The sequence below is a fragment of the Rhinichthys klamathensis genome, unplaced genomic scaffold (assembly GCF_029890125.1).
Source record: "Rhinichthys klamathensis goyatoka isolate OS25496 unplaced genomic scaffold, OSU_Roscu_1.1 h1tg000015l_1, whole genome shotgun sequence".
NCBI classification, from domain to species: Eukaryota; Metazoa; Chordata; class Actinopteri; order Cypriniformes; family Leuciscidae; genus Rhinichthys; species Rhinichthys klamathensis.
In genome coordinates, this window is record NW_026606567.1 from 2,804,344 (window position 1) to 2,817,474 (window position 13,131).

Consider the following 13,131-nt stretch of genomic DNA (forward strand, 5'->3'; position numbering starts at 1 on the left):
GCCACAGCAAACGCACAATCACCCTTGTGTTTAGATGTAGTTCTGGGCACTGTTAAGAGTGCAAAATCATCTGGTGGGAACATGACTTACGAGGATGTCTGCAAGAATAAGATGGAGCGAGGTTATGGGTGGACTTGAATACCAAGACCAAAAGTTTGAACTCGATTCTATATCTTATAGCCAATGCAACGAGGCAAGAATGGGAGTAATATGTTCATATTTTTGTGTTCGGGTCAAGAGTCTAGCGGCAGCATTCTGCACTAGTTGCAGCCGAGCTAGAATTTACTTAATACCCTGGTAGAGCAAGTTGCAGTGGTCCAAGCGGGAAGATTTGACGTAGATGAAAAAAGCTAGACTGGACATTAATTTGTTTATCCATTTTAAGCTCATTATCAAATAGGATGCCCACGTTTTAACACACAATCTCATATTTGGTTCGAACTGTTTAAGTTTCAGACACTGTAGCAGACACTGGCCCAAATAAAATGATTTCCGTCTTGGATTTAAAGAAATGAAGAAAATTTGAAGACATCCACTTTGGAGACAGGCTATCAAAGTGTCTAAGGCCTTTCATGACTACGTATGGTCCAATTGATTTTTCTACAAAATGATCATTTTATATTTTGTTTTTTCCCAAAATGGACAATTTGGATTAGCTTGTTTCCAGCATACATGTGAACATGCATCCCAGAATGCACATCATGAACGTCATTGAGTACATTGAGAATGTCCAGAGTATGCAGAGTTGAATCCAGATGGATGGCCACTTCAAAGTACATCAAATAGAAGATTTGGTGCCATTTTATGATTTCATTTTATTCTAATATCAGGAAAATAGTAGATTGAATAGTAATTGTGTCCAAACCTTCGACTGGTACTGTACAGCTGCAGTAAAAAACACACAAAGCTGTTGAACGGTCACCAGGAGGCACTGTTCAAAACTGCCACACTCACAGGGCAGATCTTAAGTGGCCCTGGATTGTTCCCATTTATATTTGCCCCCGGACAAAAAAAAGGGAACATCCTCTCAGTAAAGTGGTCATTAAATGTGTAGATGGGTGTCACATCCACTGGGTCAAAGAAGTTGACCTCTCCAGCATCATAGTCGATCTTCACGCGAACCCTCTCCAGGTGTCCCTTCAGCATGAGTGGTGTGTGCGGGGTGGTCATGGCCGTGTACTTCCCATCAGAGAGAGCGATGGTCCAGAATCCTCCTTCTGGACAGCCAGAGATTTTGCCTTTCCTGGCTATGGATTCTTTAACCACACCAATAACCCAGTCATTATTTTGGCCCACGTCCACTTCCCAGGAATGGCATCCGGAGGTGAAACCCTTGGAGCCCAGTACAAAAACAAAGTGGTCGAAGCGCTCAGGGTTATCAGGCAGCTGTTTCATCACCCCCGTGTTGGACACACTTGTTAGATTCTTGCTAAGAGACAAACAGGGGTAGGCTGTGTTGGGGTCCAACGTCACTGGAGCTAAGTGGTGGAGAAAGTGGGAAGACATTATAACAAATTTATATTTAAAAAAACTTAAATGTCATTCAAGGATGTAACTTTTTCAGTGTGAAATACTTTCTGCAACTAGCCATTTGTAGTTTTTTTTTGGCATTTGTTTGGACATCCTCACAGCTCAACCAATGGCGTGAGGTTTGGGGCGGGGATATCTGTTTGTTTGACCAATGGCAGATGGGTGCAGTGTTCTGGAAAACTTTTTGATAATACATTTTTGCAATTCCATTTGGTGACGCTATGAGCAAATAAATCCATTAGTAATTACACACTTCAGCTATAAGGATGTTGAAATAAAATGGAATGAACTTCTTAGAAATTCTGCTGTAAGTGTAGATATTAATAAATATAATTTAATGGATGATACATTTAATTTCTATGTATTATACATATTTCCAGAAACTTTAGAAGATATTAATAGTCAGTTTTGGCAATGACACCAATAGAAAAGTTGTATATATTTATATTTAATTCTATAAATATTGAAATATGTTAACATACTGTAATATACAAATATATTTATATATTTTTTATTATATAATTTTCGTTTTATGTACCATATTTCCCGGCCAGAATGCTCTAATTTAGTTCAAAGTGGAGCCAAAAAAACATAAAGCAGATTTACAAGATGGAAAAGATTTTTAAAAGTTTTTTCTAGCTTCATTTATTGAACAAACCAACTTTGAACTTTGAATTTCTTTGAACTGCTGTAATTTCCTCTTCCTGTCCTTGCTTTTCAACCTGAGAGACGTTCAATTCAGATTCTGACTCGTGAATTTAAAGGAAACCCGTTCTGAAACCCTGAATGTTTGCACAAGCTAATCCAGCTCTATAATAACCGAGCACTCACTGAATTCCACCAGACTCTGCATTTTTTCCCACACTCCGAACTTCAGGGAGGTCATGTGCTCCGCGACATCGATTAGAGATTTGGGGATGGTTTCTGGTTCGTGATATGTTATCTGAGCTCTGTAATGACAGATTAGTTGTGATGGATTTTATGCAAACAAAACGATCAAATACTTTCAAATGTGCAGTGTATGATTACCTCATTTTGACATTCTTGTAGTTCTGTGGGGAAAATGTAATTCAGTTACTTCTGCTAATATTTGTAGAAAATTGATAAGATTAGTTAACATTCCAAACACAGCAGATTACCTGTAAAAAGAGGCTGTCATCACTAGCAATCTCATTTTCGATGGCCATGATAGCCTGTGAAAAGGTGAGTATATCACGAGTGATTAAGTCCGTTTTTTTCTTCATCGTCTGCTTCTTTGTCTCTTCTTCTTCAGCCAGAACAGCAATCCTTGCAGCTTCCTCCTTCAAAAGAAATTTTTGAAGCTCTGCAAACTCCTCGTGAATTTGTTTCTCTGTCTGTTCCCTTTGGTTCTATGTGAACCCAACATAAAAAAAAAAGGTAATGCACTGAGTAATGCAGGTATCTGTTGATGGTTAGTGTATCACATGATGTCTGGAACTTTCTCAGTTGATACCTTGATGTGGACTGTTATGTCATCACATTCTTGTTTGGCCTCATAGAGGAGTCTAAGACTTTTCTTAAGTGGGATGACAATCTGCCGTATTTCCTCCTGGAGAAAGAAAAATGTACATCTCACTCGTACATCTACACCTGGTATTAAGAAGTGTTTTGGTCGATCGGTTCACAAGTAGACAAGGGAAACACATTCTTATTTACACCTGGTGTTTAAATCTGTATCTTTTGTAAATGTATGGTTTTTACAGATCTTCTGAATATGAACACGACAGGAGACGACGGAAAAACACACGGAGAGCTTTCGTTTCTTCTCTGACAGCTGCGAGACAATGCCGAACGCGGGGTGAGTGTGTGTTAGAAATCAGGAATGGTGAGAGAACATTGTGCTTGTTACGTTTTTCATCTTCAAACCAAAATTGGGTCTTCAGATCAGCCGACAGAGTTTAAATCCCGTCTTCCTGTAATGTTTACGCATTAGGTCAGTAGGCAGAGAGGAGGCGGTCTTTAGTGTCTGTTCGAATGCATTCGACCACATGAGCGTTTACACTATGAAAGCAATCCGGTCGAATGCGTTTTCAACTACCTTTGGAAGTGGTCGAAAGTGGGCAAGCTTGAAACGTTTTAGACCCCGTTTACACTTGTATTTAGCGTCGTCCACTTGTGATCCGATCGACCAAAACACATTCTAATACCAGGTGTAAACAGGGCCTAGGACAGTTCAACAAGTTGCACCCCAAAAGCAATTTCTGATTAAATATTTTTTTTAAATTGTATATTCACTATTAATTCTCATTACAGGTCAAAACTGTATTGACCTCAATTTTTAAAATTCCAAGATATTATCAAGTTTTCTATAGTCCTGGAAATTTACTCATATTTACTGCATTACACAATATTTTCAATTAAGCAAGGTAATCTGTATCCTACCACTGACAATTAAGCACATTTTCCCCCAAATTCTCATTACCACAATGTGAAAACTATATTATTATTTAATATATGATATTAGTTAAATTGCATTGATACATCCTGATAGTATTTATTGTGCTTTAATTTGTGCACAAAAAAAATGAGAATTGAGAATAAAGATAATTACGTAAGTAAAATAATGGCAAATGTTTTTTGCCAAAACAAAAAAAGCTTGTTGAATTGCACTACTTGAAAGAAATATGCATTGCATTAACCATGCTTGCATTTTAATCCATTGTATTTTTAGGGCTGCATTTTTATGTGCTGAAATTCAACATGGTCGTATATTTAAGCTGTGAATTTTGAAAAATATTTTGAATTCATTATTGAAAAATTCAATAATCCATAATCACCTTTCCGATTTCACTTCCAAAATTTTCATTCTGTTTAAAAATACAACCTGTAATATTCAACAGGTACTTTTCGGTCAAATTTATTTTGCTTTACAAATTCAGTGGTTCAAATTCGACAGAAAATTCCGCTTTTCACATCCGGGAACTGCAGGAAAAGCAATGGATTGCCGATTCATAATCTCCATCTGCTGTTAGTTGGCTCACCAGCAGGAGGTGCAAGTGCGTGTTGACGAAGACCAGCAATGGGTGAGAGCCATTCTTTTCATTCACAAAAACGGATTTACAGAAATGGAGTGTATGTGTGTGATGATTATCAATGCCACTATGCGGAAAAGCTGATAAAGACAAAAGCTGCATTTGTTTAATTCAATGTCTTCACTGTTACTTTTGTTCTTGTAAGCAGCTTTCTCTACCGTGAATGAGATTATGATGTTATTCACCGATGCTGATGTACAGATCAAATGTTAAAACTGAGGTAGACATATATTTCTCTCGGTTGTTTAGTTTCCATAACTATATACATTGCGGCGCTAAGCTGCAGGGGATTCCCTCAATACCTTGATGGACTAATACAGTGATATAAAAGAAGACCAGACTCACACCTTATTCGGAATGTAAGCGGTACTGTATATGCTACAGACAAAAAGATGGACTCAGAATATGAACGTAACGCGCAAAGTTTGACGCTAAGCGTTTCCCAGTGAAATACTGGCATAAAGTTGGCTTGACATTGGACGTTCGATATTTCGCAAATTTAGGGACCGTCTCTAAATTATACATACGACATTGGTACACGTTTCTAACTTCAATAGAAAGAATAACTTTGTCATAAAACCAACTGTAAAGTGTTCATGTAGGTGTCAGGCATGATTCAGATTCTTGATATTTAATTAAATAAACTGTCAATTAATGTATATAAAACATATAATATATAATGACTCTCGCCACCTTTTTTTCTTTCTTTCTTTATGGCTCTCTCTACTTGTTGCTTTGGTCTTCGTCAACAGCTGCTTGCACCCCCTGCTGGTGAGCCAACTAACAGCAGATGGAGATTATGCTCGGTAATCTACTGCTATTCCTGTTGAATTTTCTGTCGAATTTGAACCTGAATTTGAATTTGTGGAAGTGAATTTGTAAAGTGAAATAAAATGGACTGAATGCCTATCGAATATTATAGGTTGTATTTTTAAACAGAATTAATGATTTGGAAGTGAAATATGAAAGGTGAATATGAATTATTGAATGTTTAATAATGAAAATGTGTGTGAAATGTTATGAATTGAAATATTCACAGCTTAAATATACAGCAATGTTGAATTTCAGCCCATAAGAATGCAAGCCCTAAAAATACAAAGCACAGTTAATGCAATGCTTTTTTTTTTTTTAAGTTAGTGCAATTCAACAAGATTTTTGTTTCAAAAACATTTGGCATTCATTTTTTTCCATAGACAATTACTAAAAAAATAAAAAAATCTAAATTTAAATAAATACATCTGGATGCATTATGGTAATGATAATATGGATGGTAAATACAATAGACATAATGCCACAATGCAAAAAATAAAACAAATGCGTAAAACTAAGAAATATTCTTAGAAATATTATCACCTTGAGATCGTTTGCTGCCTCTTCCAAAGGACACACACTGTGGCCTTGATGTTTCTTGGACGTTTGACAAACACAGCAGAGAACCTCTTCATCCTGTTGGCAGAACAATTTGAGTCCCTCCCCGTGAGTGGCACAAAGAGCCTCCGATTTGGACATCCCGTTGGCAGTATTTGAGCCGGCTCTCGCAGACGCTTGTCCTTTCTGCTCCTGTATGATGGCGTCGCACACGTTCTTCAGAGCCAGGCTCACGGTGGGCTCCGTCAGAGAGCTCTTCCTCCTGCACACTGGACATTCCCTCTTGGCCGCTTTCCTGTTCCAGAACTGATGAAGGCAGAGCCGGCAGAAACTGTGGCTGCACTTCAGGACCACGGGATCGGTGAAGATCTCGCAGCAGACCGGACAAGAGAGCTCATCCTCTAAAGGCGACTTCGAGTGAGACGACGAAGCTCTCGGGCGCAGAACCGGGATGTTTTTAAGAGATGGAAGGGTGTTTGCTCTTCCAGGTTGAGAGGAAGCTCTTGGTCTCAAGGGCATGGCTGTTTGGTGTTGCTGGAGTGAAGTCCAGTCGCTTTTAATGCGGAAACCCCCGATGAGCTCAAGCTGCACCTGTAGTGTTTGTTGCCAGTCTCTCAGCTAGGTCACAATACTCCCACAAACACACACACGTCCCAAGAACGAGCCCGCCCTTCGCCAATAATTACCTTTTATAGTGCCGTGACTATCCATAACTTAAATTACCATCACAAAATTCTCAGAAGTCAAGTCTGACCACACCTCGTCCACTTGAACATTTCTTTTTTTCTTTTTTATAGTAGTCTAATATTTGGTCTTTGTACATTACTGGATCAACTGGTGCTAGAGGGGAAAACAAGCTTTGCCATTGATCCGTGAAATGTTTGGTGTAAGCATTACTGTTTTGGGAACTCAAAGGCAGTGTGAGGGGTTGGAAGAGAGCAAACACTTTCCGAACGCTGCAGGGACATTTACGCAAAGTTACTTGTGTGGAAAACACAAATTGCCACAGGAGTTTCTCTCATGGGGGTTATTCACCCAAAAATGACATTTCTGTCATTATTTACTCACCCTCATGTCGTTCCAAACCCATAGGAGTTTCCTTCATCTTCAGAACACAAATAAAGATCTTTTTGATTAAATCTATGAGCTTTCCATGGACAGCTACGCAATTGACACTTTGACACTTCAAAAAGTTCATAAAGAGATTGTAAAACTAATATGAATTGAGCGGTTTAGTCCAAATTTTCTACAGAGACACGATCGCTTGATATGATGAACAGAATGAATTTAGGCTTTTATTCACATTTAAACATTGATCAACTCACACATCAGTTGTGGTAAACGGAAGAACCAATGAGGTTCATTCTCGTGTTACACAGCACGTTTGAGCTTCCTCAAGAACCAATGAGGTTCATTCCCGTGTTACGCAGCACGTTTGAGCTTCTGCAAGAATCAATGAGGTTCATTCTCGTGTTACGCAGCACGTTTGAGCTTCTGCAAGAACCAATGAGGTTCATTCTCGTGTTACGCAGCACGTTTGAGCTTCTGCAAGAACCAATGAGGTTCATTCTCGTGTTACGCAGCACGTTTGAGCTTCTGCAAGAACCAATGAGGTTCATTCTCGTGTTACGCAACACGTTTGAGCTTCTGCAAGAACCAATGAGGTTCATTCTCGTGTTACGCAACACGTTTGAGCTTCAGCAAGAACCAATGAGGTTCATTCCCGTGTTACGCAGCACGTTTGAGCTTCTGCAAGAACCAATGAGGTTCATTCTCGTGTTACGCAGCACGTTTGAGCTTCTGCAAGAACCAATGAGGTTCATTCTCGTGTTACGCAACACGTTTGAGCTTCAGCAAAAACCAATGAGGTTCATTCTCGTGTTACGCAGCACGTTTGAGCTTCCTCAAGAACCAATGAGGTTCATTCTCGTGTTACGCAGCACGTTTGAGCTTCCTCAAGAACCAATGAGGTTCATTCTCGTGTTACGCAGCACGTTTGAGCTTCCTCAAGAACCAATGAGGTTCATTCTCGTGTTACGCAGCACGTTTGAGCTTCTGCAAGAACCAATGAGGTTCATTCTCGTGTTACACAGCACGTTTGAGCTTCAGCAAGAACCAATGAGGTTCATTCTCGTGTTACGCAGCACGTTTGAGCTTCAGCAAGTACCAATGAGGTTCATTCTCGTGTTACGCAGCAGGTTTGAGCTTCCTCAAGAACCAATGAGGTTTATTCTCGTGTTACGCAGCACGTTTGAGCTTCTGCAAGAACCAATGAGGTTCATTCTCGTGTTACACAGCACGTTTGAGCTTCAGCAAGAACCAATGAGGTTCATTCTCGTGTTACGCAGCACGTTTGAGCTTCAGCAAGTACCAATGAGGTTCATTCTCGTGTTACGCAGCAGGTTTGAGCTTCCTCAAGAACCAATGAGGTTTATTCTCGTGTTACGCAGCACGTTTGAGCTTCTGCAAGAACCAATGAGGTTCATTCTCGTGTTACACAGCACGTTTGAGCTTCAGCAAGAACCAATGAGGTTCATTCTCGTGTTACGCAGCACGTTTGAGCTTCAGCAAGTACCAATGAGGTTCATTCTCGTGTTACGCAGCAGGTTTGAGCTTCCTCAAGAACCAATGAGGTTTATTCTCGTGTTACGCAGCACGTTTGAGCTTCTGCAAGAACCAATGAGGTTCATTCTCGTGTTACGCAGCACGTTTGAGCTTCCTCAAGAACCAATGAGGTTCATTCTCGTGTTACGCAGCACGTTTGAGCTTCTGCAAGAACCAATGAGGTTCATTCTCGTGTTACGCAGCACGTTTGAGCTTCTGCAAGAACCAATGAGGTTCATTCTCGTGTTACGCAACACGTTTGTGCTTCTGCAAGAACCAATGAGGTTCATTCTCGTGTTACGCAGCACGTTTGAGCTTCCTCAAGAACCAATGAGGTTCATTCTCGTGTTACGCAGCACGTTTGAGCTTCAGCAAGAACCAATGAGGTTCATTCTCGTGTTACGCAGCACGTTTGAGCTTCCTCAAGAACCAATGAGGTTCATTCTCGTGTTACGCAGCACGTTTGAGCTTCTGCAAGAACCAATGAGGTTCATTCTAGTGTTACGCAGCACGTTTGAGCTTCTGCAAGAACCAATGAGGTTCATTCTCGTGTTACGCAGCACGTTTGAGCTTCTGCAAGAACCATTGAGGTTCAAACGTGCTGCGTAACACGAGAATGAACCTCATTGGTTCTTGCAGAAGCTCATTCTCGTGTTACGCAGCAAGTTTGAGCTTCCTCAAGAACCAATGAGGTTCATTTTCGTGTTACGCAGCACGTTTGAGCTTCTGCAAGAACCAATGAGGTTCATTCTCGTGTTACGCAGCATGTTTGAGCTTCTGCAAGAACCAATGAGGTTCATTCTCGTGTTACGCAGCACGTTTGAGCTTCTGCAAGAACCAATGACGTTCATTTTCGTGTTACGCAGCACGTTTGAGCTTCAGCAAGAACCAATGAGGTTCATTCTCGTGTTACGCAGCACGTTTGAGCTTCCTCAAGAACCAATGAGGTTCATTTTCGTGTTACGCAGCACGTTTGAGCTTCTGCAAGAACCAATGAGGTTCATTCTCGTGTAACGCAGCACGTTTGAGCTTCAGCAAGAACCAATGAGGTTCATTCTCGTGTTACGCAGCACGTATGAGCTTCTGCAAGAACCAATGAGGTTCATTCTCGTGTTACGCAGCACGTTTGAGCTTCAGCAAGAACCAATGAGGTTCATTCTCGTGTTACGCAGCAGGTTTGAGCTTCCTCAAGAACCAATGAGGTTCATTCTCATGTTACGCAGCACGTTTGAGCTTCCTCAAGAACCAATGAGGTTTATTCTAGTGTTACACAGCACATTTGAGCTTCCTCAAGAACCAATGAGGTTTATTCTAGTGTTACGCAGCACATTTGAGCTTCCTCAAGAACCAATGAGGTTCATTCTCGTGTTACGCAGCACGTTTGAGCTTCCTCAAGAACCAATGAGGTTCATTCTCGTGTTACGCAGCACGTATGAGCTTCTGCAAGAACCAATGAGGTTCATTCTCGTGTTACGCAGCACGTTTGAGCTTCAGCAAGAACCAATGAGGTTCATTCTCGTTACGCAGCACGTTTGAGCTTCTGCGAGAACCAATGAGGTTCATTCTCGTGTTACGCAGCACGTTTGAGCTTCCTCAAGAACCAATGAGGTTCATTCTCGTGTTACGCAGCACGTTTGAGCTTCCTCAAGAACCAATGAGGTTCATTCTCGTGTTACGCAGCACGTTTGAGCTTCTGCAAGAACCAATGAGGTTCATTCTCGTGTTACGCAGCACGTTTGAGCTTCTGCAAGAACCAATGAGGTTCATTCTCGTGTTACGCAGCACATTTGAGCTTCAGCAAGAACCAATGAGGTTCATTCTCGTGTTACGCAGCACGTTTGAGCTTCTGCAAGAACCAATGAGGTTCATTCTCGTGTTACGCAGCACGTTTGAGCTTCAGCAAGAACCAATGAGGTTCATTCTCGTGTTACGCAGCACGTTTGAGCTTCAGCAAGAACCAATGAGGTTCATTCTCATGTTACGCAGCACGTTTGAGCTTCTGCAAGAACCAATGAGGTTCATTCTCGTGTTACGCAGCACGTTTGAGCTTCTGCAAGAACCAATGAGGTTCATTCTCGTGTTACGCAGCACGTTTGAGCTTCAGCAAGAACCAATGAGGTTCATTCTCGTGTTACGCAGCACGTTTGAGCTTCCTCAAGAACCAATGAGGTTCATTCTCGTGTTACGCAGCACGTTTGAGCTTCTGCAAGAACCAATGAGGTTCATTCTCGTGTTACGCAGCACGTTTGAGCTTCTGCAAAAACCAATGAGGTTCATTCTCGTGTTACGCAGCACGTTTGAGCTTCAGCAAGAACCAATGAGGTTCATTCTCGTGTTACGCAGCAGGTCTGAGCTTCCTCAAGAACCAATGAGGTTCATTCTCGTGTTACGCAGCACGTTTGAGCTTCAGCAAGAACCAATGAGGTTCATTCTCGTGTTACGCAGCATGTTTGAGCTTCAGCAAGAACCAATGAGGTTCATTCTCGTGTTACGCACACGTTTGAGCTTCTGCAAGAACCAATGAGGTTCATTCTCGTGTTACGCAGCACGTTTGAGCTTCCTCAAGAACCAATGAGGTTCATTCTCGTGTTACGCAGCACGTTTGAGCTTCCTCAAGAACCAATGAGATTCATTCTCGTGTTACGCAGCACGTTTGAGCTTCTGCAAGAACCAATGAGGTTCATTCTCGTGTTACGCAGCACGTTTGAGCTTCTGCAAGAACCAATGAGGTTCATTCTCGTGTTACGCAGCACGTTTGAGCTTCTGCAAGAACCAATGAGGTTCATTCTCGTGTTACGCAGCATGTTTGAGCTTCAGCAAGAACCAATGAGGTTCATTCTCGTGTTACGCACACGTTTGAGCTTCTGCAAGAACCAATGAGGTTCATTCTCGTGTTACGCAGCACGTTTGAGCTTCCTCAAGAACCAATGAGGTTCATTCTCGTGTTACGCAGCACGTTTGAGCTTCTGCAAGAACCAATGAGGTTCATTCTCGTGTTACGCAGCACGTTTGAGCTTCTGCAAGAACCAATGAGGTTCATTCTCGTGTTACGCAGCACGTTTGAGCTTCTGCAAGAACCAATGAGGTTCATTCTCGTGTTACGCAGCACGTTTGAGCTTCTGCAAGAACCAATGAGGTTCATTCTCGTGTTACGCAGCACGTTTGAGCTTCTGCAAGAACCAATGAGGTTCATTCTCGTGTTACGCAGCATGTTTGAGCTTCAGCAAGAACCAATGAGGTTCATTCTCGTGTTACGCACACGTTTGAGCTTCTGCAAGAACCAATGAGGTTCATTCTCGTGTTACGCAGCACGTTTGAGCTTCCTCAAGAACCAATGAGGTTCATTCTCGTGTTACGCAGCACGTTTGAGCTTCTGCAAGAACCAATGAGGTTCATTCTCGTGTTACGCAGCACGTTTGAGCTTCTGCAAGAACCAATGAGGTTCATTCTCGTGTTACGCAGCACGTTTGAGCTTCAGCAAGAACCAATGAGGTTCATTCTCGTGTTACGCAGCAGGTTTGAGCTTCCTCAAGAACCAATGAGGTTCATTCTCGTGTTACGCAGCATGTTTGAGCTTCAGCAAGAACCAATGAGGTTCATTCTCGTGTTACGCACACGTTTGAGCTTCTGCAAGAACCAATGAGGTTCATTCTCGTGTTACGCAGCACGTTTGAGCTTCCTCAAGAACCAATGAGGTTCATTCTCATGTTACGCAGCACGTTTGAGCTTCCTCAAGAACCAATGAGATTCATTCTCGTGTTACGCAGCACGTTTGAGCTTCTGCAAGAACCAATGAGGTTCATTCTCGTGTTACGCAGCATGTTTGAGCTTCAGCAAGAACCAATGAGGTTCATTCTCGTGTTACGCACACGTTTGAGCTTCTGCAAGAACCAATGAGGTTCATTCTCGTGTTACGCAGCACGTTTGAGCTTCCTCAAGAACCAATGAGGTTCATTCTCGTGTTACGCAGCACGTTTGAGCTTCCTCAAGAACCAATGAGATTCATTCTCGTGTTACGCAGCACGTTTGAGCTTCTGCAAGAACCAATGAGGTTCATTCTCGTGTTACGCAGCACGTTTGAACTTCAGCAAGAGGTTTGTTCTTACGCATCAAGCAGGTTCTGTTGAGCTTTTGTTTATGTTTGCTGATCAATGTTTAAATGTGAATAAAAACCTAAATTCAATCTATTCATCATATAAAGCGATCGTGTCTCTTCAGAAAATTTGGACTAAACCACTCAATTCATTTGGATTCGTTTTATAATCTCTTTTTGAAGTGTCAGTTGCGTAGCTGTCTATGGAGGGACAGAAAGCCCTCAGATTTCATCAAAACGATCTTTGTGCATCGAAGATGAACGGAAGTCTTACACGCCGGAACGACGTGAGGGTGAGTAGTTAATGACAATTTTCATTTTTGAATGAACTTTCCCTTTAAGAATACTATATTAAATAAGTCTTGAATTATATTTTCAGTGCAGGTCACTCATTCCCCTATACAGCCACATTAGTAATGCAAACGTAAAGAATGGAAATATGCCCTTGGAGAGGTTGTTTAGCCAAGGAGAACGAACCCAATG

General features: G+C 41.6%; 1 protein-coding gene across 2 annotated transcripts; it reads right to left on the reverse strand.

Moving 5' to 3' along the window:
* Positions 1–785: 785 nt before the first annotated feature.
* trim35-12 (tripartite motif containing 35-12) lies at positions 786–6,643 on the reverse strand. Of its 2 annotated transcripts, none has more exons than XM_056232705.1 (6): positions 5,937–6,643; positions 3,005–3,100; positions 2,670–2,831; positions 2,560–2,582; positions 2,362–2,480; positions 786–1,478 (listed from the first exon to the last, which is right to left on the reverse strand). In XM_056232705.1, exons 1-6 carry the CDS (start codon positions 6,468–6,470, stop codon positions 919–921), a joined length of 1,494 nt encoding a protein of 497 aa, XP_056088680.1. In that variant the 5' UTR covers positions 6,471–6,643; the 3' UTR covers positions 786–918. The 2 variants fall into 2 exon arrangements, with proteins under 2 accessions (XP_056088680.1, XP_056088672.1); XM_056232697.1 differs by having other exon boundaries at positions 2,670–2,900; positions 5,937–6,614.
* Between the last annotated feature and the right edge of the window lie 6,488 nt (positions 6,644–13,131).